The sequence below is a fragment of the Phoenix dactylifera genome, chromosome 8, assembly GCF_009389715.1.
Source record: "Phoenix dactylifera cultivar Barhee BC4 chromosome 8, palm_55x_up_171113_PBpolish2nd_filt_p, whole genome shotgun sequence".
NCBI classification, from domain to species: domain Eukaryota; kingdom Viridiplantae; phylum Streptophyta; class Magnoliopsida; order Arecales; family Arecaceae; genus Phoenix; species Phoenix dactylifera.
Window position 1 is genome coordinate 2,207,415 of NC_052399.1, and position 26,421 is coordinate 2,233,835.

Below are 26,421 nucleotides of genomic sequence, written 5' to 3' on the forward strand. Positions count from 1 at the left end.
ATCCAACCACTGCTGAGAAAATGTAGTGCTTTTCAGGCCGTACATGTGTACTATGGAGCGAACAAAGCTTCTGAAGAGATTTTTTGGACCCGGCACGATTCTATTTTTGTGCCATTATGTCTTTTTTTTTTCCGTTGATTTGGCTTGCTGTGTTCACGCGAGCCTGCGTCGCCCGTGCGAACCGGCTACCTAACCAGGGTTCGGGTTGTATCTTTCGCGCGGCAGAATGGCTGATCTTTCGCGACGTCGGCCGTGAGATCGGACATGACGCCTGGTTTCATCGTCTTTATTTGGTTTTTCTGCGTCTGATCTCAGAGGACAAACACAGAGAGGAGGGAGACGGCCCTCGCCTCCATCCTGGCCTGTCGTCCCCGAGCCCTCGTCCTGCCCCTTAACGGGTTCACCGCCAGTGCCATGAAGCTGGAGGTGCCGATAGAGGACGGAGAATAAGATGGACAACTCGGGGAAGAAGATCGACATTCTCTTTCCCTTCCTTTCTCTCTTTCTTCGTCCAACCTGGGGAAGAAGATGGACAAACGAGAACAATAAAGAGGTTCACCCTCCGATCTATGGAGCGGATGGAGGAGACCTCAGGGATGGGATCTCTCCCTCCCTTTCTCTCTCCCTCTCTCTCTCCATCTTGCTCGGGGAGAAGATGAACAAACTTGAAAAAGGGTTTCCACTACGGTGAAAAAATGCTTTGCTTTTTTCGTGATTGGGCAAGATGCACTTAAGTTAGAGTTATATAAATTGCCGCATTTAGCAAAAAAAAAAAAAAAAACCTCGAGTCCGAAAAATACGGAGCTTCCCCGTCTTGGTGTCGTCATGGAGCACGTCCTGATCTCAAAGACTATTTCGCAATCCGACGGTCCAGCGCGCCAAAGAACATCAATCATTCTTTCGCGCGAAAGATGCAACCGGACCCCACCTAGCCAGGGCAACCGCGTTCGGTTTCTAGAATAAGCCTCAAACTGCAACGCCCTCACTCTACTCTCTTCTTCTGTTGTTCAATCTCCCCTCTCCCTCCAAAGAATGGCGGAGCTCTCGGAGACGTACGCGTGCGCGCCCTCGACGGAGCGCGGCCGCGGGATCCTGATCTCCGGCGATCCCAAGACCAACTCCATCGTCTACACCAACGGCCGGTCGGTGATCATCCGCCGGCTAGACGCCCCCCTCGAGTCGTCCATCTACGGGGAGCATGCCTACCAGGCAACAGTCGCCCGCTTCTCCCCCAACGGCGAGTGGGTTGCCTCCGCCGACGTCTCCGGCACCGTCCGGATCTGGGGCCGCCATGGCGACCGCGCCCTCAAGAACGAGTTCCGCGTCCTCTCCGGGCGCATCGATGACCTCCAGTGGTCCCCCGACGGCCTCCGGGTCGTTGCCTCCGGGGATGGCAAGGGCAAGTCCTTCGTCCGCGCTTTCATGTGAACTCCCCTTACCTTCCCCCTTTGAGAGATGATCCCTTTCTTCATTTATGCATTCTGGGTCGATTTCTACGTCCTGGCTCTTTTCTCGATAGTTGGATCTAGGGTTTCTTGATTTATGTTTTCTGACTCGATGTTTACGTCTTGGTCATTTTCTTGATTGTTAGGTCTAGTGTTTCTTTTGATCTTGAAACGGAATAATGATGGATTTAAGAAGGAAAAAGTAGTTCTAATTCGAGGGCAAGTCCTTGGCCCGTGCTTTAACGAGATATCCCTTTTTCCTTGTGATCGATCCTTCTTTATGATTTCTGATTCAATTCTTGATCGTTGGCCGGTTGCCATTGTTTTGCTTGATCTGATTCCTCGGAATAGAATTATTGTAGGTTTAAAAGAAAATGATAATTTTATTTGGATTATTTCTCATTACAGAGCTTAGGTACTAATGCTCATTTGGAAGAACTTATTAATCTAAATTTTTATGCCCTTCAGATGAGTGTTCCTCATTTCTTCTGCTCGAAATTTAGAAAAAGGAAAAATATATTTCTTCAGATAAATTGGAATTTTTTTTATTCTTCGAGTCTTGATTGTATCTTCCAATAAGTCGGCACCAGACATAAGGAGACTAAATGGGTGGCTGCAATGAACTTTAGGCATTCTAAATGTAGATCTAGGGGTACAATCACATGAAATCTTGAAATGCTTCCTTAGATATTTGATGAATAACTCCTAGACTTTGCGAGTCTTTATGGCAAAACTTTGGAATGGATATCTTGCAGCTTCTGTTGGGCTGCCAATCAAAGCCATATGATTCAGTTTGACTTCTCAGTTTCGTGTGGGTAACAAATACCTGTTTTGTTAGTTAATTTTAATAATGAAGAAATTAATTTTAGATGAAAGTGAATCATTTGCTATTGTTTAAGAACTATCACATACAAAAGCTGGAGTAATGATATGTTAAATCGAGTCTGTTTAAGGTTTATAAAATAACACTTGGTGTTAGGCACTTGTCATGTGCCTCTGTTAGATGTTTATGATAAAATTTCTGGGTAATGAAAGGAAGATGTGCGCTTGTGATGACCCAAGCAGGACAAGGTTGTTGCAGTGCATGTAGTGTAAATCCATGAGCAGTTTTGTTAGAAATAAGTGCATTGGATGACGGTCAAGAATGAGCACTTGGGACTGACACAACCTATTTTGAGGGGTGTATCTTTTATTGAGGTTTATGATTTTCTTTTAAAGAGGAGGGCATGACTAAGAAACACTTAGGTGGAAGTGGTGAATATTAATGGAAGGCACTTTTGTACAACAAGAAGCAATATATAATAGAAGCCAATGAAGAAGTAGGAGTTAATAAAGTTTATTCTGAACAAATGAAATTAAGTGTACTGTTATTTTATTTAAGTTAGTCGTTTAAGCCCAAATTCACCATCTTTATATGTAATTCAAAAAAATCAAAAAGTTGAGTTTTTTTGTGTCACCATCTTGCAATTGGAGGCCGTATCATAATTTTGAATATCTTCATATCCATGTCAATCTCTTTTTTGAAAGTTTCTTTATATTTTCTTTGTCAGCACCCTTGTGCACTTGAACGTTGCATGACTTTTTACAATGACCATGCTTCATGTTTTTGTTATGCACTCCTAGCTGACAAGCGTGCCTTGTATTATTCTATTTGAAATATTTTCTAGAATTTAAGCAAAAAGAAAGATAACTAAGCTATAGTTCAGCTAAAAAGCAACATGTCTTATCTCATCTATATAGGGCTAAATATATTCAATATGATTTATCAAATTTTGTGAGTAGTTCAAAGTTGGATTTGATCTGGGGCCATTTTATGGATAGGGCATGTGTCCTGGCATGCTTGAAATTATGGGGACAAGTCAAGAGGAGCAGGAAGAGAGGAGGGAGAGGAGAGGAAGGGAGAGTTGAGGGGGATGAGGAGAAAATGAGGAAAGCAATGTGATACAACAAGGATAAGCAGCAGAGGAATTTAAAAAACAGGAAATAAACCCACCAATGGTAAAATTTGTGTTTTGAGTGGGGCTTCAAGCAGGCTAAGGGCAGCCAATACCAAACCCAAATATGACTTGTGCTTTGGAAGTTGAACCTAGCTTGACGAGATGCCAAATTCTCTTAGATGATTATAGGCCCAAATGAGGTCTAGCTTGAGGATCCATGGGCTAAACCGAGCTCCTGGTCAATCTGTATCTGTAAGTTCAGTTTTTCTTAAAAAAAATAAATTAGTACATAGGTTGTTAGTATCGTATTGTACTCGAATGTTTTTTGAGTTTTATATAATCAAAGGGAAAACACATTAGTGGTACTAGCATATGCTTTTTTAAATTCTTTGAATAGAAAAACTATATATGATCTTTTTTGAGATATTTGATCTCCAGGCTGCATGAATACATCTTTGACATTTTGGCGTGTGTTTAAATTTCTGCAATGATGCACTTATCTTGCCAATTTCATTCTACCCTGAACTTATTTTTTTTAAACTTTGTTTTTTTTGCTACTTAATTAGCTGTAAGGCTTTTGCATAATGGCTTACAATTATAGAATCAAGGACATGTTCGTATAAAGGTTTCATTTTTTGCTGAAATTATCCTGCCCAAAATTTCAATAGCCATTCATAGGGTTCTTGATTGAGGCTAAGAGTTAGTTGTCACACTTCTCCAATTTTGTGAAATCGTACCTGAACCAATAGGCAGTGATACTAATTCTATAGAGATCGGATATGGCATAATTTCTAATGTTATAATCCAAATCATCTTATGTGGGCATCTAGTGTTAATACATGCATTTGGTTGTGTACTGGGGCTTGCCCTTATGGTCACACCCCTCTGTTTAGCAACTTGTGGTTCTCGGTTCAGTCCTCAAAATATGGACTTGGATAATTATAGTGTAGGTCTCCCTCTATCTCTCTCTCACACAAAAGAAAGGTTAAAAAAACTCCAGTCTCGCCACAATCCTTAATGTGCTGTTAACTTTGACCTATGTTGATGCATCTTTGTTTAAAATCATTGGTTCCCACTTGCTTTAATGTGCATTAGTGGTTTAATAATCTATTAGCTTAAATTGAGCCAGGTGCAAAATGCCATGCCTTTCATGCCTTCCAAGGGGGAATGGACATGTAATATCGGATTGACTGCCATGTAATGTTTTGGCCCTGTTGATTGGGCATTTTATTCTTGGTCCTTGATTTTGATGGCCGTTTTTTAACCTTGTCCCATGCGTAAGCATGTATATCATAGGGCCTTGCAGAAAATGCATAACTTTGTTTAAGAACAGGCCTAACTTTGTGCAAGGCACTAAACAAAATATGTAACCCGGTAAGGACTAATCATAAAATGTCGGTCATACAAAGGACTGCGTATTGAGTTGTCTTTTTTTTTATTGAATATTTCTTTTTTTTCTTTGATGATAAAGCTTAGATGGTTGGTTCACTTGGCAAACTTCTGATGTTTTCTTTTATTTTTTCCATTAATATTCTTTTTCTTCTTTGTGCATCAACTTTTCTATCTCAATGGAGGGCATATACTACTTAATGAGCTCTAACCTTTGCTAATATTCCATATTTGATGTATTATTTCCAGTTATGCTGACTTCTGAGTATAAGCTAATTGCATAGGCTTGAGAACTTTTTACATTGTTTAGGTGGGATTCAGGCACTAATGTTGGGGAATTTGATGGGCACTCGAGAAGGGTATTGAGTTGTGCATTTAAGCCAACCAGACCATTCCGCATTGTCACATGTGGAGAAGATTTCTTGGTTAATTTCTATGAAGGACCGCCATTTAAATTCAAGCTCTCCCAAAGGTCCGTGACAGTGATTTTTATTATGATCATCAGATGCTTTATCTTTTTTTTCTTGTTTGAGGTACAACTAGCTAAATCTTGCCCTATACATGTGTAATGTTGGTGTCCGAGTACTAAATTGTAAACGGTCGTAATTTCTTATTTGGGAATAAACATCTCATCTCTTGCATGATTGTGAAGCATAAACCCATGGCACCTTCGCTATAGATCTGTTATACAAAGGTCCATGCCAATATGTAGCAATTCATGAGCTGCTTCTCCTTGAATTCTCTTTGTTAAGTCACTCTGCGACTACTATCATTAGCTTGAAATTTTAAGCATGTATCAATTAACATAGTAGGCAGTGGAATCAAAGAAAAAAGAAAACAAATAAACAACCTTAACAAAATCAAGGTGCAAACACATGCATAAGGAAGAAACTCTGTACACAAAAGGAACACTTGGTGTGATCCTCTAAATGAATGTATCATCTTCACATGTTCACCCCTGTATGAACTTTTTTAATAAAACCCTCACCTTCCTAGCTTAAACATATATAGACATACATACATTACTATCTTTATATGTTTATATTGTATTATCACAGATATACGTATCCATATATAAATATGTATACATATATAGACATATATTCACATAGAGATACATACGTCTGTATAAAAGGATGAAATTTCCCCTACGAGATGGTCATTTACACATCTTCTTGGTGATCAAAGTGACCAAAGAGCACCGCCAATAACTACTGTTGCGAGGCTTAACATTTTTCTGGAGGTTGTATAAGACTTAGTGGAGTTGTCACAGAATTGCACATTTGGGACATTTTCATTTTCTTTGAATTGCAGGGAGCACTCAAACTTTGTCAATTGCGTACGGTTTTCTCCTGATGGAACAAAGTTCATCAGTGTCAGCTCAGATAAGAAGGGTATAATATATGATGGTAAGACAGGAGAAAAGATTGGAGAGTTGTCCATGGAGGATGGTCACAGAGGAAGCATATATGCTGTTAGCTGGAGCTCTGATAGTAAACAAGTAATCTTTTGTTCCCTTCACTTATTATCTTGGTTTTTATTTTATTAAATTTTACTTGTAAAGTTAAATTTTCTATACAAACAATTTACTTTGATGTTCCATCCTTTTGGTTAATTATGTCTATCTCTTATTTAGCCTGATCAAGTGGATCTTCTATGAGTAAGTTCTTATGTGCCTTTTTGTGGTGATTACTGCAAATAACACACAAATTTGTTGGCATTATGATTATTTCACAAACTTATTATTATGAGACATATATGTAAGATATGAAGCAATCACCAAGAGTTTATACTACAATATTTTTATGTAAAACAAATGCAATTCATTAATATTATTTGGTCTATTTTTGTGGATATATCATTCATTCCATGGTTTACTTGTTGGCTCGAATTTTAAAATTTTGAAAGAATATTATTTCCGTGAACAATTGAAAGCAAGGCAACAATTGGTCTCAAGATTTGGTAAACAAGCATGCGTACAGGTGATGTGATTGACATGCACTTTCCCAAGTGAAATATGCTTCAAAATTTCAGTAAACACAAAATGTAGGAATCAATTTGAAAATTGTGATGCTATATTATCAACTTACAGTTTCACTTCAAATCTTGTTTGTTCGAATTAGGTAATGTTTTTTCAAGTATGATGCTATTATCTATTGATGATGGATGTCATTATTAATTTAACCTGGAATAGTAGAGGCCATACGTGCTTCATATAACACGCGAAACACTAGACACCATTAAAACAATATGATTGTTGCAACTTGCACTAGTTTTGGGCACTTAAGCCATCTAGGAAGGTTTTGATTATGTAGACACTCAGCCTTTGACACCCTAAAGGGCAACCAAGTATCAACACACAATGCCCTGAGCGGCCCAAGAATTAGGGCCTAGCCACATCGCATGGCCCAAGACATGCATTGCATCCATTGATTTTACAATGGAATGGACCTGATTAAATAAAACATTATTGACGGTGAACTACATGCCTCAGTAGGTACTGACGGTGAGACTCCCCAGTCTCCACCATCAGAAATTAACCGATGGTGTATTGTCACCGTCCATTGCTGGATTTACTGACGATGGACTGCTCACCGCCAATATGTTATGGGTTTTTGATCGCATGGTATATCAAGTTACTATATTTTCTTAAGTTATGGATGGTTTTGATATCGAGCGTAGGAAGGAAATTCTGTCAGTCAACAAAAGGAGAGTTATATTTCCTTTCGAGTCCGATTAGATGCAGGGGTATTATGGCATTTCTGGTTTCTTGTTGTCTTTGTTAAGAAAGCATTAGCAAAGATATTGAACATTCAGTGATGTGATTGCTTTCTTTGAACGACCAACTCACAATATGCTGATTCTGAGCTGATGTAAGATAACATTTTTCAAGCTTATCTTCCATAGATTTAACTCAAAAAAGCAAGAGGTTATTCGACAGCATATATAACTTTTTTAAAACTTTTTTGGTGATTTCTCGTTGGCCTTTTGCCTGATGAATTGGGTTTAATTGGTTTGTAGCTTGGAAGAATTACTCCTTTGTTAGACCTAATGTGCTGGAAATCAAATTCAGCTTTCTGAAATCGATACTTTTGTTTGGAGAGCAAAATTTCAAGAAATTTGAAAAGTGATTGCTTATTCTCTATTGAATCGGATTTATTTCTAAGAAGTGATTGTCTTGCTTCACAATGTGTTCAAATTATTGGAATTAATTTGTTGAAATTATTGGAGATTGAATATAATTGGTTTGTTATCAAACCAAAAGTGATTGCGTTCAAATTATTGGAATTATATTCAATCTCCAAACGTTTTGTCCAGGCTAGACATGAAACCAAACCAAAGAATTAGAATAATGTTGGCCTTGACAAACATAAATCCTGATTATATGGCTTTGAACTAAGTAGGTTTACTATAGATTTCTACATCCTAATAAATTTAAATTACGAGTTTTGATGCTAGTTCATTGAGGGTGTGCCTAGTTCCACCGCTGGCTACAATTGTGCTTTATCAGTCCGAGTATCTCTTTGTGAGCTCAAATAAATGACCATATTTGGGGAAATTTATCAGATTGACAAGTTTTGTAATTTCCGGTGCTTTTATTTTGCAATCTCTTCTTGAGCCAAGCCATCATGAGGAATTTCTATTAGCTTGAGGTTTCTGGCTTCCACTGAACAGTTCCTGTTCCTACGCACTGGGTTATGTCAAGACTTTTGCTCCTTTTGTAATATTGTATCTGCTACTGCCTACTAGTTTTGTCAAGCATGTCCATTCTATGTTTTTCTCTTTGTTTTTCGCATATCTGTATATACATAAGCTATTGATATAGTTCCTTCTTAAATCTTAATATAATAGTATCTGTCAATAGAAATTGCCTAATAAGCATAATTACAAAATGATAGGTTCTAACAGTTTCTGCTGACAAAACTGCCAAAATATGGGAGATCATGGAGGATGGAAATGGGAAAGTGAAAAGAACATTGGCTTGTCCTGGCTCAGGAGGACTGGGTGATATGCTTGTTGGTTGCCTGTGGCAGAATGACCAGCTTGTCACAGTTTCTCTTGGTGGTATGATAAACATATATTCAGCAAGTGATCCAGATAGAACACCAGTATCATTTTCTGGACATATGAAGAGCATCACTGCTTTAGCTTGTTCTCTTCAAAGTGGCCAGAAAGTAATTTTGTCCAGCAGCTATGATGGTGTTATTATACGGTGGATACAGGGCATTGGATATCATGGTAGGATGGCGAGAAAGGATAATACTCAAATTAAATGTTTTGCTGCAGCTGAAGAAGAACTTGTTACATCAGGGTTTGACAATAAGGTAAGTAATAAAACACATTTTTTTAAAAAAGAAATCTGTCTTTTCAGAGTTATCGTCCCAATAAAAGAAATATTCTTGTGATAGGTCCTGACCGTTCTGTTCTCTTTGAACTGGCCGATCCCTTCATGATTGCATCTGACCCCGTCTCTCATCCATTCTTTGCTAATTTTGGAATGGGTATTAGCATTATTGCTATCCGCTGGTAGAATTTGTTCACTTAATATGCACAATTATAATTGGTGTCCTATAAAATTTTGATTTCAAAATTTCCGAGACAATCTGAAAAGTTCAAAATCTTTAAAGTATTTCAGTTCTCCATGCTTATCTTTGTTGATAAAACCTGAGAAACAAGATTATTACACGGTTGAGGTAGAAGCATGTCCTGTTTTCTTTTGGTCAGATCATAGGGGAGCATGAAACTATTGAAGTATTTTCGATAAATGGCTCCAGCACTCTTTTTCTAGATGAGAAAAGCAATGTTTCCCACCATGTGTGCAGCATATCATATGGCTTTGGGGTTAATCTCCCCATCTCCCCCCTCCCTCTTCCTTCCTTTTAAATCGTAACATCACTGCTATGCAATCAGCTAATGGACCATTTACTTGCATTCTACACTAAATATTATCTTTTTTTGGCCCCTTTTCTCCACTGATGTTTCTTTCTGGAGTACAGGTTTGTAGGATTCCTCTAAATGGAGATCAATGTGGCAATGCAGAATCAGTTGACATTGGCTCTCAGCCAAAGGATTTAAATCTTGCAGTTCAGACCCCTGAACTCGCTTTGGTTTCAACTGATTCAGAAGTTATTATGCTGAGGAGTTTACAAGTAGTGTCATCCATTAAACTTGGGTATACTGCAACAGCATCAACAATTTCCCCAGATGGAAGTGAGGCCATTGTTGGTGGTCAAGATGGAAAACTGCGTATTTATAGCATCAACAGAGACACTCTTAAGGAAGAAGCAATCCTTGAGAAGCACCGAGGTACTATTACGGTAATACGTTACTCTCCAGATGCTTCCATGTTTGCTTCAGCCGATGCTAACCGAGAAGCTGTGGTATGGGATCGTGTATCTCGAGAGGTAGTGCTAATACTCTCTCTTCTAAACATCATAGCTTGCTCCTAGCGTAATACCTATAGTTTTGCAGGTTATTGTCATTAACAATTTGCAATCCATCATAATTAGATTATTGTTTCCTTAATTATGATTGTCTTTTGTCCATTATCATGTGATTTTGCGCCTAAAATTGGACATTGATTGCTTCAATATGTGATGCTTTGCGCATTTCATGATTATGCTCATTGTTAAATTGTGTGCCCTATAATTTCGGAAATATGGTTGTATCTTTTATAGAACCTGCCAACTACTTGGTTTTTAAGATGGTTGTCACTTTTGCTTCTGGCACTTTCATATTTGGATCGTTGAGAACTGAGTGAAACAACAGTTCATATTTGTACCTTGTAGAATGTTTAAAAGCTTCACAATATACCTCCAACAATTTCTGACACTGGCACCCTTAGTAATGTCAAAGTGGTTAAGAGTTTGAGCCTTAAGCATATCAAGGAATTAAAATTGCACAATCCTAAAAATACTCATACGGACCCTTGAATTGTTACTTTATAGTAGTTTTCTCATTAGCATAAAGAAAAAAGAGGGGAAATGAAAGAGAGAGTTGAGGCCTTGTTTGGCATCATGTCCCAGCACAAAAATGAAGGCAAAAATTATTTTAAATAGAATCAAAATTCTGTTTTCTATTTTCGGATACAAGAAAAGTGACAATAGCTTATTTATCAGATATCATGCTTGAGCTTGTTTAGCATGTATGTGACCTGTACTTTAATGGGCCAACACTTGATATGCAACAGTCGAGAAAATACATGACTTAACTATAAGATAAACCTCTGACACTACAGGTACATTTCTTAAATTTCTTTTCTTAGTTCTTGGGCACTTTCATGATGTCAATGGGTTTGGCCAAGCCCAAGCTTGATGTCAGCATTTATTGAAACCTCAGGCCCCAAATACCTCCCATCCTGATGCTGATCCGTAGATACTAGCCCTGAAATTGGCTCAGATATATTTTTTTTTCACTGGGTTTGGCTTTGGATCTGGTCATTTTGGCTGTAATCTAGGCCCATTGCCAATGCCAAACTTGTGAGGACTTTACATTGTTTTTAACACGAGGACATAAAAATTCAGCTTGTGCCTGGATCCTCTCTCTCTCTCTCAAACGCAAGCCAGGCCTTTGAACTACTAGGGTAAGCCGCTATGCATTGATCTCTTCCATGGTGCATACAAGCCAATACATACAAATGCAAAAACATACTCAAACATGATACATCTTGCATTGCCTTGTATTCTGACAGCTAGTTAGCATTATGGTACATTAGATTTAGACATGTGCCACACATGAGTTCCAGTTCATTACTTGTTTAATTCTGGCTGTATCTTCTCCTTACTTTATTTGTTTCTTTCCACACATGCATTTTTTCGTTTCCTTTGTGTTTCTTCGCATGCATGGTTCCCATCTCACGTGGTTGCATGTGAAATAGATTGAACATTCAAGAACTCTGGGTGACAGCTGATCGCCCAGAGTTCTATTCATATATGGTAGAACATGAGAACATCGCTAGTAGTGCACTGGTACTTCAATCCTTGAGTTGTTTGCTTTTTGGTGCTCTTGTTTGACATTTACAACCGACATGAATGGACTGGCATGCTTTAAATGTCTAGAGTTATTGTTAATCTTGGTTGCATCATTTGTTTCTCAACACCCATGATCTTATGATTCACACAAGGGTATTGTAAAATTTATTTTTTAATCAACAAAAGTTGAGTTTTAGATTTTTGCAAGCAGGACGATTGAGTGAGTGAAATTTCATTCATTATGAACCTTGTCAGGTTTTTTTATTAAAAAGAAAATAGACAGCTTAGATTATCTCCTCTTCTTTATTTTGAAATCATCAAACTTAAGATGGCATGATATTGTTGCTGTATTTACTGTCTGAAGTTCTGCTGTTCTACACGTGCAAACATGGCATATTGGATAAATAAAATGGCAAGAGATTTTGACAAATTTTAAACAGGTGAGGCTAAAGAACATGTTGTACCACAGTGCCCGCATAAACTGCCTGGCATGGTCTCCTGATAGTTGTTTGATTGCCACTGGCTCGCTGGACACTTGTGTGATCATCTATGAAGTGGATAAGCCTGCATCAAGCCGAATCACGATCAAAGGAGCCCACCTAGGAGGGGTGTACGGATTAGCTTTCAGTGATGAAAACACCGTGGTGAGTGCAGGGGAGGATGCATGTGTCCGTGTATGGAGACTCGTGCAGCAGTGACATTTCAGCATGACCTGGTTTGGCTTTATGAATGAATAAGCTAGTTTGCGGGAGCAGTTATCAGTTTTACTTGACACGATGTCTAATTACTTGCAAGATGAAGCGGGTGGAAAGAGGTGTCCACAGTTTTAGCTCTGGATATGGATATGTCACAGAGCTACATCTCATGGGAATGTTCATTGATGATTGGATGGAGCTAGGGTCTCTTTAATGCCTGGACTACTAGTGTGCTAGTGGCGTCGTCGTTACTGAGAGACTGGCTTGTGGCTTGTTTATATGAAGGCCATTATTGTTCTGTTGAAACCCGCATGAGTTTGAACATTGGAGGCAAAGGATGTCATATTGTTGAGCATCTTGAAAACCCAGTTTGAGATTTGTTCATGGTGTTGTTGCTGCCTCTTTTTTGTTTCGGCCTTTTTTGACTGTCAGCTGTTTTAAACATTGGTTCTTTGCATCTAAATTTTTCTACCTACGCTCTCAAATTGTCTGGATTGTACGGAAATATAGGTGCTAGGCCCACCTTGTGACCACGTGCTCCCTTGTATATAGATCGCATGCATTACATTGCGGCCAGCATATTGCATGTCCATTATAAATTTTTGTAACAGCTCTCAAATCATCATATAATATTGCTAAAAATCATAGCTCCCGTTTCCCAATATAGATGTGTTGGAAAAAGATTAGATTGGGGAACTAACCAAGGAAAGGAGCTGGGATCGGCGTTGGTGCGCTAATTTTACGGCTTTGGGTTGTATCTTTCATGTGAAAGAATGGTTTACCATTCTTTTACAATGTCAATCGTCAAATTGAGTAATAGCCGCTTTAAGATCTGTATAGATAGATAAAAGAAAGAAAGAAAGAGAAAGAGTTTAGAATGCTTGAGAGCAGTGTGGAATGCAGCTGACATAATAAAAAAAATCATTTTTTCCACCCAATCCCTTATTTTACACAATGCGGCACGTAGAGTTAGCGGTCCGGACTTTCAAGTCAACTTGAGAACCAAAGCAAACCCACGGAATATTTGGACATCACCAAGAGTCGGATGCAGCTAGGTAATGCTCTCGGTTCTGAAATTGTTTTCGAAGAACACAAATTGCATTGGTTCAATTTTAGGTCATAAGGTGAAACACAATAAGATTTATACTAATTTTCATTTTGTTGAATGGAATTAGAGTTCGGGTGTTGTTTGACGTTGTTGAATGGACACTATTTTGATCTATATCATTCATCACTAATTAATTTCCATAGTTTCCTAATAAATTAGATAGGTAGGTAGGTAGATAGATAGATCAATTTTATTGTCATTTATTTCTAGAACCAACCATTTGGTTAGCATAAACTGTCACGCCCTGTCCTGTTAATCCAGTAAGATTGGATCAAGTGAATAACTGCGATTCGGCCATGGGTCCTTCGAGCCGGTGTTTCTGCCCCTCGCGAGAGGTGATGAGACTAAGCTGGTTGAGCTCGAAGGGTTCAACCCTTTCGGGCGCCGCATCTCTGCGGTGGGCTTTGGAGGAAACCCGGGGAACCCTACGGTAACTTCGTCAATCTTGCTCCCATCGCTTACCGATCCAGCTGGGAGTCGAAGAATTGTAATCCCATCAAACCTGCCTGCGTTCCGAGCCGGCCCTGATCCAAACCAGACCATGTGCCGTCCCTGAGATCGATTCACTCCCTCCTCCCCTCCTTTTTTTCTCAAACCCACCTTCGTCTCTCTCCCCTCGCCAACCTCTTCTCTTCCTCCGCTGTTTCTCGAACCCCAAGCTCGCATCTTTCTGGACCAGAGGCTGATTGCCTGCCAAATATATATATATGTAGAGAGATGGCTCGACTGTTGAGTCGCCGCCTAAACTTGTTTTCGTTCCTCCAGACCATTCGACCCCGTTTTCCTCTATCTCCAGCTTCCAAAAGGTTAGAACTACTCCTTTTGCCTCCTTCCTCCTCCTCTCTTTCCTTATTTAACGGGCTTGCGATTGGTTCCAGATTGGAAGTTTCATTTTATTTGGAGATGGAGCACGGTAGAGGAAGAGCCATTGGCGGACATTCGGTTCCCACCATGCAAGGTCTGGTACATGTTTTCTGGGTTTTTTTTTCCCGTTGTTGTTGTTGTTGTTGTTTAAGGGATAAAGATCGTAACTTTATTTGGCGGACAACAAAACCCTCTCCAAAGACCTCAGGGAATGATAATTTTGAACTCGGTTTTAACCTTAAGTAGAAAACCTAATCGCTTCTGTTTAGAGACTGCTTAATGTTAAAAAGCACGATTGGAATGAATTTAGTTCTGGACCCTCAGCCTAATGTGAGTCCTCTATCCATTGATGCCTGATTTGTTGCAATATAGGGCTTTCGGTGAATCCTGGAAGAAATTTGGTGGTAGGGGAAACCTGCTTTGATAGGGACACAATTTTAAGTTCATATATTTGAAATGGGCAACTCTCTAATGCAATCGCCTGAATTCACCCCGAAAAAGAAAAGAGAGAGAGAGAGGGGGAGTCTTGACGAAGAGATAATGCTTGATATAGAGAACTGCCCTTGTCTTTAGGGCATGGCCTTATTGGATTAAGAGCCAAACAGCCCAAATGATTGTTGGAGATTGTAGAACTCTAATAATTGAACTATAAGCATAAGATTAAGAGAGCTTGTCTCTTGGGGGGAAAAAGAATCGTTATGATTCTTTTGAGTTTGCAATGGGGATTACAGTATAGGTTTGGGCAATAGGTGTTTTCTGTTTGAAAATGTTTCATGTATCCTGCTTGGTCTTTTCTGCTCCTTTATTTGTAAATCGATGAGTTATGAAATGCTCAAGTGTCAATCTATCCTTCACAATATTGGAAAGAAATTTAATAATTTGAGAATTCATTGTGCAATTGAATTAAAGTATTGAGCCTTTTGAGTTTGAGTTTCAGTATTTATGACGTCTGTTTAAATGTTTTCTTCATCATTTTTCAGTATCCCGATCCTATGCTCGTGAACGCACACGTTATAATTTGTTTGGTAGTGGAGGACCGGGCAATCAAGAGTTCAGAAAAGCCTGGGCAAAGGAGATGGATGAGGATGACTGCCTGTGGACGGCAAGTGAGGATGAAGATGAAGAAGATAATGAAAAAAATAAGAGCAATTTGGAGAAGGAAATTAAGAAATTGAGAAAGACGGCTAAGGAAAATGCAGACCTTATTGATGCCGATGAGAGTGATGAGCTGAGAAGTATATGCTCTGAAAGTGACGAGGAGATGACTTTGTGGAGTGGTAGTGAATGGGATGATGATGATGACATTCCTACTGATGCCCACCCAAATGAGCGCAGTGATCCACATATAGACAAATTGTTTGAGTTTGAGGAAACACCTAAATATCGATCCATCTCAGAGTTGCTGAAAGCTGAAAAGGAGCCTCCAGAGCTGTCTCCAGGAAAGCAAGCTAGAAAGCTTGCTGTAGAAAATGCACTGAAGAAGTTGAAGAAAGGGCCAGATGGCCGCTATATAAACGTGTTGGAGGTCATGAGTGATATAGATATACTGATTGGAGCTTTTGAAAACATTGTTTCAGGACCAGAGTATGCAGAGCTGCGAGAGGGAGGGCCTAAAAGGCTAAACATACAGTTCTTTAAGGACATACAAGCACGTATGAGAGATCCAAATTTTAAATTTTCTCCTGAGTTAAAGCTAAAACCAAAGAAGAAATTAGTTCCAAGAAAAAAGTGGCAAAAAGCTCAGTCTAGACGGAGGAAAAATGAGAGGCGATAAGAAGAGGTCATTTGTTGTATTTATCTTTAATTTGAGCAACTCGTAACTACAACTTTGATGCTTGAATATTACTTATGATGGCAGAAGAATCTCTATTAATGCAGTTTTAAACCATATAGCATCAGGTTGATGGTACATACTCTATTTGTACGAAGCTTCAGAACCTCATTTTTGCAGACTTTGTCATCATTGCTTTTCAAATTACTAACAAAATTCTCCAACTCATCATGCATATTTCGTTAGCCGAATATTTGAATACATTCTTCCGAAATATTTACACTGTCCATTAATACAGAAGAAAATCACAGATGCTACAATCTATTTCACAACTTATTCGTAAATTATCACAAATTATTTACCAAATAATTTGTTGTTTATTTATTTCTGGGTTAGTGTCTCGTGTATGATTTCTACTTCCACATGCACCTTTTTTCATTTCTCCTTTCAATAAAAGAAATGTAATGGAACTTGTAGATAGATGTATTGATGATGTCACATTCTTCTTATTTATATAAAAAATGAATTCCCATCTTTCTTCAATTGTCTTGTGACTGTTCTCAAATAGTTGTAGAAACTTGAATAGTTTTTCTTAATTTCAGATTCCCAAATCAAATTACTTATGACTACTACTGTTTGTATTTGTGGAAGCAATGTTGCAGCTCTGATAAACTTTCATGAATTTGAATTTGTTGTATGCCTCATAGGCCATGTATAAAAGTTAGTCTATGTGGAATAAAACCCAAAACTAGTGTGTGCTCACTAGCCTACATGTAGACACCCATTAATCCATAGTTTGATGGGCTTATGTTAAATTTTATTATGATATTCCATTCTCTGTTGGTAGAGTTATTAAACTAATAATTTTTTATGAAAGAAGATTTATGTTGTTGGTGAACTTCATTTGAGAGTTCTTCATCTGGTTGCACTTAGTAAACAGATTGATTTTTTCCTTTCCATTGGCTTATAATGGTGGTTTATGCAAGACAGTTTCTTTTTGCACTATACTCTCAAAAATTTAAATATGCTTCCAATTTTCTTAGGCATTTAACATTTTGTTTTTGAATGTATCAGTTTATTGGGATTTTTGACATCATGATTGCTGGTGGGGATACTGGTGTTGCGTGCATGTATAATGTGCGTGTAACAACTAACAACATCCATCCAGCCAGCCAGCCATCGGTCTTTATGTACATGTACTTGTTTCTTCCATCAACTGGGAGTTTTAATTAATTGTATGTGATGTTGCCACACCTGGTAAGTGTTGGAGTTTTTCGTCCTTCTATGCTAATATTCTTTGTAGCCCTAATATCATGATATTGCATCAGGTTCTGATTCAAGACCCTCTGCAGGTGAGTACTCTTTGAAGCATTATGAGCGGTAAGATTAGGGTGTCTAGAGTACAAAGGATAAAGGGCACATGGATATGGGCTTTAGATTGAGGCCATTTTCAATTTGTAGGAATTTGAAGGTTAAAATAGGTAATGGTTTCCAATGCGACCTATTTCCGTGTTTTGTAACTAATTTGGACATGGGAATGTTGATCCTCTAGGTATCAAATTCCCATATAAAGAAGAAACAATTCCTAAGAGGGGGGGCTTGGGTATTTTTTTCCCAATGTTGGATATGTATTTAAATGATACAAAAAAGATTCTTTTTTGCATTATAATTATTAAAATTAATTATGCATACAATTATATTATAACAATATGTTACCTATTAAATGATAAAAATTACGTATTTATTAATATCATATTCCATGTTATATTTTTTTATTCAATATATTATGTCAATATTATTCTATAATGTAACATTTTATATTGTTTATTACTAAAATATATTTAATAGGAATATTATTATTGATCATTATTCATATATTAGTAATATTAATAATATATATTTTATTATTATATTCATAATTTATTAATATGATATGGTAATCATGTTATATATTAATAATAGGACATAATATATTATTCAAATATAATAATATGAAAGGTATATTTATTGTATGAGTATACTGATAAAATATTAATATATCATAATTGCATGGATATATTATATTAATATATTCCTGATATAATTAGTACAATAAACTACTAAATATTACATTTAATCAAATATTTTGTTAATATATTATGAATTTTATACATTAATATTAATATTAAATATGAATATATGACAAAATACATCAATCATATATTAAAACTAGATTTTTAATAATTAATATCAATTTATCTTATATAATATTATATTAATATAATATTAAAATACTATATTATATAATATTAAGATGATATCCATTATTAATATATTAATATATTGATAATAGATTAATATAAATTTATGGCTAATATAATAGCATTGATATTATAATATTTATAGAGTCAATATTAAATAATTAGTACATTAATAATATTTTATATTGTATACTATAAGATGGTGAGCTTTAGCACAAAGTTGTGGTTGCTCCATTATGACCTGAAGGTCACGAGTTAGAAACATGAAAATGACCTCGACATATGTGGGAGTAAGCTGCATATATTTGACCCTTCATAGACTACACAGTTGCTAAAACCTTGTGCACTGGGCCGCTTTATTTTTTATTGTACACTACAAGGTTTGCTTTATTTTCTTGAGATTACCTAAGATTTATCCAAACATAGAATGGGAATTGGTCACTTCTGATGATTTCTTGGAATGGATTTCTTGTAATGGGAAAACCGTCACTAATTCCCATTCATGACAGCCAAACATGGCCTGAAGAAGTAATGAATTGCCTAGAACTTGGATCACTCTACATATTTTGTACGACTAAAAAAGAAAAGAAGGGGAATTCTAGCCATTGCTCTCTGTTCCAGTCTGTATCCTCTGATGCCGTATGAATATGGGTATGATATGACCCCTGCCCTTCTAATGGTTAGCTCTCCTGGAGGATTTAGATTTTAGAGACCACATAAAAGTACACATTAGCAGTGTAATATGAAGAAATGTGGATCCGGAAAAATTTCCAAATTTCTGACTCTGAGGCAGAAGATTCTTTAAGTGGTCTGAAATTTTTAGACTTCCAATTTGGATAAAGTATGATGGATGTAAGATTTATTCATTTATTGTTTATTTTTAAGCTCAATACCATTTGACAAGAATGGTCAAGATCTCATTCCAGATGACTGCATCGATGTTTTATCACGTCCGTACTTGGAGAGCACCTAGTTCACTAATGCATCTATAGGCAGTTGTGCTGTTTCTAGCTGACAGGATTTATTGAAAACAGACCGAGCTAATTAACCACTGTGGCCTCTATAATTAGCAACGAAAAGTAAGAACCTGCATGATTAATGTTAGATTTGATATGGGACAGATATGGTATCAGGAGTAAAATATTAGAATTTAATATCATGTGTTGGGTGGTATAAAATATTTATCGCTTTGTTTTGAGGCTGAGGGAAGCAAGAAGGAAGCTTCCTGCAAGTCATGTAAGGAGGTATTCCCTCTTACAGTGGCCTAGTTACGTAACCATGTGGCATTCTTAAAAGATGTATTATTTTTATGTTCACTCATTAGTACTCTGTGGTTCTCTAGCTTAGGATTCTTATCTGGACTACTAGTATGGCAAATAGAGTTTCTGAGTTTTGATGTCTAAGTTAATAGAGAAGCACCATTAGCATAACCCAGTTTGCTTTCTACTGTAGAATATCCTGATCGCTGATAGGCCACAAAATCAAACCTTTTGGTATTTTTGATATTATTAGCGTGTGATTCTTCCATATAAATTTAGCCAGGATTGGAGTCAGCTTTAAATAGCTGGCCAATGTTTGATCAGTATAATAATGGCCGATGCTGTTGGGTTGATCCAATTCGGTCTGAGCATTATTCATGCTCGAACCCTTCTTGGTGTTGGATCCAGTCTAATATTATTTGTCTGATCTGTTCTTTGGACCCGGCTGAGTGAAAAACAGATGCATGTGGATCAAAGTTCAGAGTGGGATAGGGAATGAAAGCATTTAAAAATTTTATAAATCATAGTTATGGTTCACGAACTGCTTCTAATGGTTGGTCTAGTTTGGTTTCAACGGATCTAGTTTGTCTCTACGACTTGAATTAATGAGTTTTGTCTTTCAAATTGAGTTCGGTAATGCATTCAGTTTCAAGCCAGGACAACATTTGAACCCAGACCTGACCAACCAGTCCAGGTCTTGGTCTGTCTGCCCTTCTACAGTTTCTGCCGGTCATCATCTACCAGGCTGAAGGTAGAAAGTGGTAAGCAACTGTGCTTCATGCCTGAAAGTCAAAAAGGCAATAGCTCTGCTGCTTCCACCGGCCAGTCTCAGTATCTAAACCCTTCATAGATCCTCAGCCTTTATGTCAGATATCCCTTGTCCTAAAAGCAAGTGACAACATTCTTCAACGATACTAAAGCTATCTATTATAGTCTAAAGAAGATTTATTGTGTTTAGTTTGCAGTGCTTTAGCTTTACTCGTTACAAGGTGTTCCCAGCTTTTGTCCTCTGCCCCTCTGTTTCTGGTCTCCATGTCTCCTACCAGCCAAAGTGACAGGACTGGTATGTGGGTGTCCCATGGATGCGGGTAACTACTATTCCTACCCTTGGGCGACGTTCATGGAATGGCTGCTGTTTGGAGGAAAGAAAAAAAAAATTCATCTTTGGATCACAGAATCAAATTTAATCTAAATGACATCTTAGTTTTATCATCCCTAATTGCCTTCCCAACCCCAAGAATTCTTTTCCACCCACTTGTGGACTTTGGATCTCACCCGTGCTTCTGAGCTGACCATCTTTATAACGGTGGAGAAACGAACATTATGATATCGTAAGCGTGCGTGTTATCAGCTTTTTCTTTTTATTTTCGTGGATATTGTTATTGTGGCGTTCGTAGTTCATTGCCCTCGCATTTGTATTTAAGCATAGTTGATTTATTAACTGCCTTTATCTTGCTCCATGCACTCCTCTCGAGCCACTTTATCCAGGACATTGTCTTGGGGAGTGTGAATCTTTGGGAAGAGTGAATACGCCGATACTCTTTACGTAACTAGTTAATTATCTCTCAAGAGACATTGACTAGCCGTACCGACTCATCCGTTCAAAGCTTCTTCTTCTATTCAGTTTTTTTTTTCTTTCTTTCTTTTTTTTAATGCAACGCCCCTCTCGCAAAACGATCAGTATAGCAAACAAAATTAGAAAAAAAATAAAATAAATGTTTAGTTTTCTTTAAAAAAAATCAGAATGATGCGATTTAGTCGATAGCACTATTCGTCTTTCGATAAATATAGATAATCTGAAAGGACTAAAGGAGCCACACTATTTTTGCATTGTATATATCGTGGAGCAGCAATTGCCCGTCAATATTGCTATACCGGCTTCGAATCCATTCGATCATTATAGCCAGCCCAGTCAGCGAAGCACTAAATGGTATATCGCACTACTATGTTCCATAGCTTCTTGAAATAATTATCCATGAAGCCGTCAGCTTTAACTCTTAAGCACCAAACTAATGCACTAACAACAGGAATAGGTAGCGGCATTATAACAACAAAGAAATAAAAGAAGAAAAGACTTGCCTAACTCAACCTACGAAACCATTCTACATCACAACACAGCCCCAGCTGGTGTTCTCATCACTGAAAAGATGAATGCCATAATCACTATTTTCTGACAGGTTGCTGGGATGGTAGGGATTTGGATAGCAGGGGTAGTAGCCAGTGTAAGGAGATATCTGAGGGGACCTACGGTACATCATCTGAGGTTGCATGGATCTGCTGTCGTGCATGATCATGTTATTGCTGCGCCCCATCAAGTTGTTCATCATGGATGATGGATGGGCCTGATACCCTTGCATGTTCTCCATCATGGGGGACTGACGACGCTCTCCAAATCCCTCACCATTCGATGGGAACCTTGCGTAGCCAGAGAATCCATTTCCACTGTTTCGACCAAGGCCATGAAGACCCGTCGTCATGCCGTTTATGTCATTCACCCTTCTTATCGCCCCTGCGTTAGGATTGCCGCCACCCAAGTGGACACCATTGATGATCCCTGCGTTAGGATTGCTGCCACCCAAGCGGACACCATCGATGACCCCAGCGTTAGGATTGCTGCCACCCAAGCGGACGCCATTGATGACCCCTGCGTTAGGATTGCCGCCACCCAAGTAGACACCATTTATGATCTTGCTATTAGCCGAAATGTCCATGCCCTTTTTCTGGGATCCATTTTTGTTCTCTACCTGACTCGGGTTGGTATTTCCTCCACTCTTCTTTCCAGCTCCGCCATTATCATGCCCACCAGCATTGCCGTTGCAATTTTCCTTTGCACCGGCTGCTGCATTGCTTGTCTGCCTCAGGAAATTGATTGGGTTCATATCAAGGAAAGGCAGCACATCCAGGCCTTCGACTTCGTCATCATCATCATACTCTTCCTCGTCAGAGCTCAATGAGGGAAGCTTATTGTGCTGATTCTTGAAGGCTCTGAGGCCTTGGATGAGGCGTTGCTTGCCTTGGTCTTTGTTGTTGTTCTTGCCGCCATCCATCCTTGGATGGGCAGCAGCAGCTTGCCTCTGTTGCTTCTGTTGGTTGGGCTTGGGGTTTTGGCTGCTGGTTTTCTGAGACCAGAGCTCTGCATGTTTGCCTGATCTGGCCAGCTTTTTTATCAGAGTTTCGGAATCCACATTTCCTGAGACAGCGACCCTCTGATTCTCCAAATCTATGCTTACTGAGTAGACTCCTGAATCAGATACAAATGAGGACACATTAGTTAATAACAAACAAATGTATAAAATTGGTGGTCACAGCTTCATTTTTGTGCCCCTTACACTGCTTGACGGCAGTTATCGTAGTGATATTCCAAGAGTTGAAAGGCAATGAGGCCAGTTTGGAAAGAAAATAAAGGTTTAACCTCCTTTCATTTCTCCATATTATCATTTCAATCAGTTCCCAAGAAAAAAAAAAGAGTGGGAAAGGCTAAACAGATTGAAGAACAAGAGGGATATATTGCAACAAAATACATTTTACTGCTGATCACATTATATGTCCATAAAAACTCCTCTTGGTAGAGCAGAGATATTCCAATATCCTCCATTTCATCACCAGTTAAAAAATTCACCTAGAAACTGTTTAACTTAAGAAGTAGCAAGAAGATCTTGCATGAAACTGACAAAAATATATGTGAAAAGGAGGGATCTCTTGCTTAAGTCCACAGGAAACCGCAAAAAAAAAAAGAAGAAAAAACACAAAAAAAGAAAGAGAAAAAAAAAAACATCAAGCAAGATCAGAAGAAACCTGGGAAAAAAATCGAGGAGGATGAGTACCTTCAATTTTTTGGAGGAGCTTCTTAACTTTCTGCTTGCATCCATCACAATGTATGCTCACCTTGAGTATGCACGTCTGCAAGAAACAAACTATTTCCTTCAAATACTTCCCCTTTCCTTAGAAGACACACAAGGAGAGAGCAACAGCGAGAGAGAGAGAGTAGACAAGGGAGCACGAGATACCTGGATTTTGAGGACCTTGAAGCCATCATCCTTAGTCATTTCAGCTCCTGTTCGTTGCCGTTGCTTGAGATCAAAATAGAAGAAAACTCAGTCTTCTCTCTGCACAGTGGGTGGGTGTGTGTGTGTGTGAGAGAGAGAGAGAGAGTAGACAAGGGAGCACGAGATACCTGGATTTTGAGGACCTTGAAGCCATCATCCTTAGTCATTTCAGCTCCTGTTCGTTGCCGTTGCTTGAGATCAAAATAGAAGAAAACTCAGTCTTCTCTCTGCACAGTGGGTGTGTGTGTGTGTGTGAGAGAGAGAGAGAGAGAGAGAGAGAGAGAGAGAGAGAGAGTAGACAACGGAGCACGAGATACCTGGATTTTGAGGACCTTGAAGCCATCATCCTTAGTCATTTCAGCTCCTGTTCGTTGCCGTTGCTTGAGATCAAAATAGAAGAAAACTCAGTCTTCTCTCTGCAGTGTGTTTGTGTGTGTGTGTGTGTGTGTGAGAGAGAGAGAGAGAGAGACAGAGAGAGAGAGAGAGAGAAGAAAACTCAGTCTTCTCTCTGCAGAATGTGTGTGAGAGAGGGGCTGCGCTACTCACAGCTAAGTAAGGATTGCATGGAAATCTCATTCTACAGCATTAGAAGCTCGCTCCCAGCTCCCACCCACTTGCCGCTATTTATTCCACTGAACCCGCCCACAGTGGTGTCTGTTCTCTAGTCCTAGCAGGGCGAAGTTGGCAAATGCGCTCTTTTTCTTTGAAAGAAAATAAGCTCCTGTTTTAACTCTCTCTCTCTCTCTCGCTCGCTCGCTCGCTCTCTCTGGAAGCCTGTCTAAAGAGAGAGGGGAACAGAAGGGTAGAGTACTTTTCGAATCCCCAGTAAAAACATATAGTTTAACTCCGTCAAACCTTTGCCTGTAAAAAGGCCATCCAATGGCCGAAGCAGAACCATAGATGCGGGACGGTGGGGAGAGAGAGAGCAAGCGAGGGAGGTAAGACGGGCAGGATGCTGACGAGAACAAATTAATATTGTGGAGGAGCAAAGCAACAGCGACTGGACATGACCTTGTCCTTACTTCAGCACAGGGTTTCAGTAAAGCCTTCCTCTCCGACTGGATCTGAAGCCTCTGCGACCGTTGTTGGCTACGTTAACGATTAATTATAATGGCAGTTCTTTGTCCGCATGCGTCCAATCGAGATTATTCGAAATATAGCAATCAGTAACTGAAAATTAGCAGCTTTATGTTTGCAATCGCAGTTTATTTTGAATATTTTATCGAGATACTATAAGTGTATAAATTTAAAAATATTATTTTATTTATCTAAATATATAATGCCAATGGTATAAATCAGCCACTAGATAATGCTGCCATGGTTAGATAATGGCCAGATTTTGAATCATTAATTCGTTTCAGTTTGAGCCGTTGCAGGGGGTTCAAAATAGATCTCCTTTCTATTTTGCTATCAAAATGGAAATTGATAGATCATAACAACATTCTAATTATCACACTTGGAGGAGGCAAATTGATTGACTAATTATTTTTCTCATGTCAATCATTGCCCCTGGCTCAACCCTTCGGGGATTCATGGAAAGACAATAACAACAGTGATCAAGCTCTCACTTGCATTACTGTAAAGCTTAATGTTGATTCTTCATAAACTGAAACTTATTAGTAGTTTAATAACAACAGCCATGGTTCTAGTAAGAATTTTATGTCCTCACAGTTGAGGTACTAAAAGAGAAGTTTAAATGGTTTCAGATATTTGATGGAAGTTGCAGAGTACATATTATATGAAGTAGATGATCTTATTTGGGATTCACTTATCATCACTTTAACCTAGAATTTCTTCCGTTGATGGCAAACTTCTAAGAAAACCTTTAACCTTGTAGCCATCCATCCTTCCAAAATTATATTGAGAAGTGGAGTAAGTTCTTCAAAGTTCAATCTGGGAATTATAGTGGGAGAAACTACACATGTTCCTTCCAAAATTAAATAGCACCCCTGCACAGACACATCACATGTATGTATAACAGCTGTCAATCAGATAGCTTCGCATGCAGAGCATCACTGAAGTATCCAAAATTGTCACTTCGGGCTCGTTTGGTTTGCGGGAAAAGAAGGGGGGAAAGTGTGGTCAACGGAAAAGTAATGAAATGCTTCTTGTTTGGTTGGAGTTAATAATATGCTCTTCCCTCACCTGATAATGTGTGGTATTTAATTCATACAAAAATACAAGTTCGACAAGAAGACCGAGTTAATAATTCTTCAAACTTTGCTTACCATAGTAGAACCGGTTGCATGCTTACTTCGTTGGTCATCCGACAAGAGACCCTTATCTTGGAGAACCTTCTCGACTTTGGACAACCTCTTCTCTATCAGGACCAACCGGCGATCGTCCCCCCTTCGTCATCCCCAATGGTTTCAGGGTCTTGTAAACTAAAGCCATGTGTTATTAAACACCTCTCAACCAATCTCATGCGTTTCTCTATGCTTTCTATTGGATGAGGTTCGCTATGGCTGGATGAAGGTAACTAAAACAAAAGAATTATCCAACTAAGTGTATGTATTTAACTAAATGCGAAATGAAATTATATGTGCGCCAGGTGTTTGTAAGCATGTGCTAGCAACAATTAATGATGTGCATAGAGAAGATAGGTGTGCGCCAAATGGAGCTAAGTGTATGCCGGCAAGTGAAAAGTGCATACCGAATGGAAGTAAATGGGTGCCAAATGGTTTTAAGTTAGTGCT

The 26,421-nt window shown here is 38.5% G+C and overlaps 3 protein-coding genes across 8 annotated transcripts; 2 read left to right on the top strand and 1 right to left on the bottom strand.

Moving 5' to 3' along the window:
• The first annotated feature begins 982 nt into the window (after positions 1-982).
• Positions 983-12,912, top strand: LOC103696946 (actin-interacting protein 1-2-like). The gene is made up of 6 exons (XM_008778675.4): positions 983-1,424; positions 5,082-5,243; positions 6,086-6,272; positions 8,671-9,096; positions 9,769-10,176; positions 12,183-12,912. The coding sequence occupies exons 1-6, from the start codon at positions 1,033-1,035 to the stop codon at positions 12,438-12,440; spliced, it is 1,833 nt and encodes a 610-aa protein (XP_008776897.2). The 5' UTR covers positions 983-1,032; the 3' UTR covers positions 12,441-12,912.
• A 993-nt stretch (positions 12,913-13,905) lies between these two features.
• Positions 13,906-17,871, top strand: LOC103696947. 3 transcript variants are annotated; one of them, XR_602484.4, is made up of 5 exons: positions 13,906-14,351; positions 14,424-14,503; positions 15,390-16,189; positions 17,255-17,437; positions 17,509-17,871. XR_602484.4 is itself a non-coding variant. In XM_008778676.3 (3 exons), the coding sequence occupies exons 1-3, from the start codon at positions 14,263-14,265 to the stop codon at positions 16,181-16,183; spliced, it is 963 nt and encodes a 320-aa protein (XP_008776898.1). In that variant the 5' UTR covers positions 13,906-14,262; the 3' UTR covers positions 16,184-16,359. The 3 variants fall into 3 exon arrangements, 1 of the variants encoding a protein (XP_008776898.1); XR_003383425.2 differs by having other exon boundaries at positions 17,533-17,871; XM_008778676.3 differs by lacking the exons at positions 17,255-17,437; positions 17,509-17,871 and having other exon boundaries at positions 15,390-16,359.
• A 3,729-nt stretch (positions 17,872-21,600) lies between these two features.
• LOC103696948 (heavy metal-associated isoprenylated plant protein 37-like) lies at positions 21,601-24,612 on the bottom strand. Of its 4 annotated transcripts, XM_039128623.1 has the most exons (6): positions 24,272-24,611; positions 24,043-24,105; positions 23,854-23,916; positions 23,687-23,749; positions 23,504-23,579; positions 21,601-22,920 (listed from the first exon to the last, which is right to left on the bottom strand). In XM_039128623.1, the coding sequence occupies exons 1-6, from the start codon at positions 24,299-24,301 to the stop codon at positions 21,782-21,784; spliced, it is 1,434 nt and encodes a 477-aa protein (XP_038984551.1). In that variant the 5' UTR covers positions 24,302-24,611; the 3' UTR covers positions 21,601-21,781. The 4 variants fall into 4 exon arrangements, with proteins under 4 accessions (XP_038984551.1, XP_038984552.1, XP_038984553.1 ...); XM_039128624.1 differs by having other exon boundaries at positions 23,854-23,952; positions 24,043-24,609; XM_039128625.1 differs by lacking the exons at positions 23,687-23,749; positions 23,854-23,916 and having other exon boundaries at positions 24,272-24,612.
• Positions 24,613-26,421: the final 1,809 nt, after the last annotated feature.

Coding starts and splice junctions, on each gene's coding strand:
- LOC103696948 (XM_039128623.1), bottom strand. CDS start 24,301: ATGAGATTTCCATGCAATCCTTACTTAGCT. Junction 23,580..23,686: donor TCAAGGTCCTCAAAATCCAG/GTATCTCGTGCT, acceptor TGTTTCTTGCAG/ACGTGCATACTCAAGGTGAG. Junction 22,921..23,503: donor GCTCCTCCAAAAAATTGAAG/GTACTCATCCTC, acceptor TATCTGATTCAG/GAGTCTACTCAGTAAGCATA.
- LOC103696947 (XM_008778676.3), top strand. CDS start 14,263: ATGGCTCGACTGTTGAGTCGCCGCCTAAACTTGTTTTCGTTCCTCCAG. Junction 14,352..14,423: donor CTATCTCCAGCTTCCAAAAG/GTTAGAACTACT, acceptor GATTGGTTCCAG/ATTGGAAGTTTCATTTTATT. Junction 14,504..15,389: donor TTCGGTTCCCACCATGCAAG/GTCTGGTACATG, acceptor ATCATTTTTCAG/TATCCCGATCCTATGCTCGT.
- LOC103696946 (XM_008778675.4), top strand. CDS start 1,033: ATGGCGGAGCTCTCGGAGACGTACGCGTGCGCGCCCTCGACGGAGCGC. Junction 5,244..6,085: donor AAATTCAAGCTCTCCCAAAG/GTCCGTGACAGT, acceptor TTTGAATTGCAG/GGAGCACTCAAACTTTGTCA. Junction 6,273..8,670: donor GGAGCTCTGATAGTAAACAA/GTAATCTTTTGT, acceptor ACAAAATGATAG/GTTCTAACAGTTTCTGCTGA.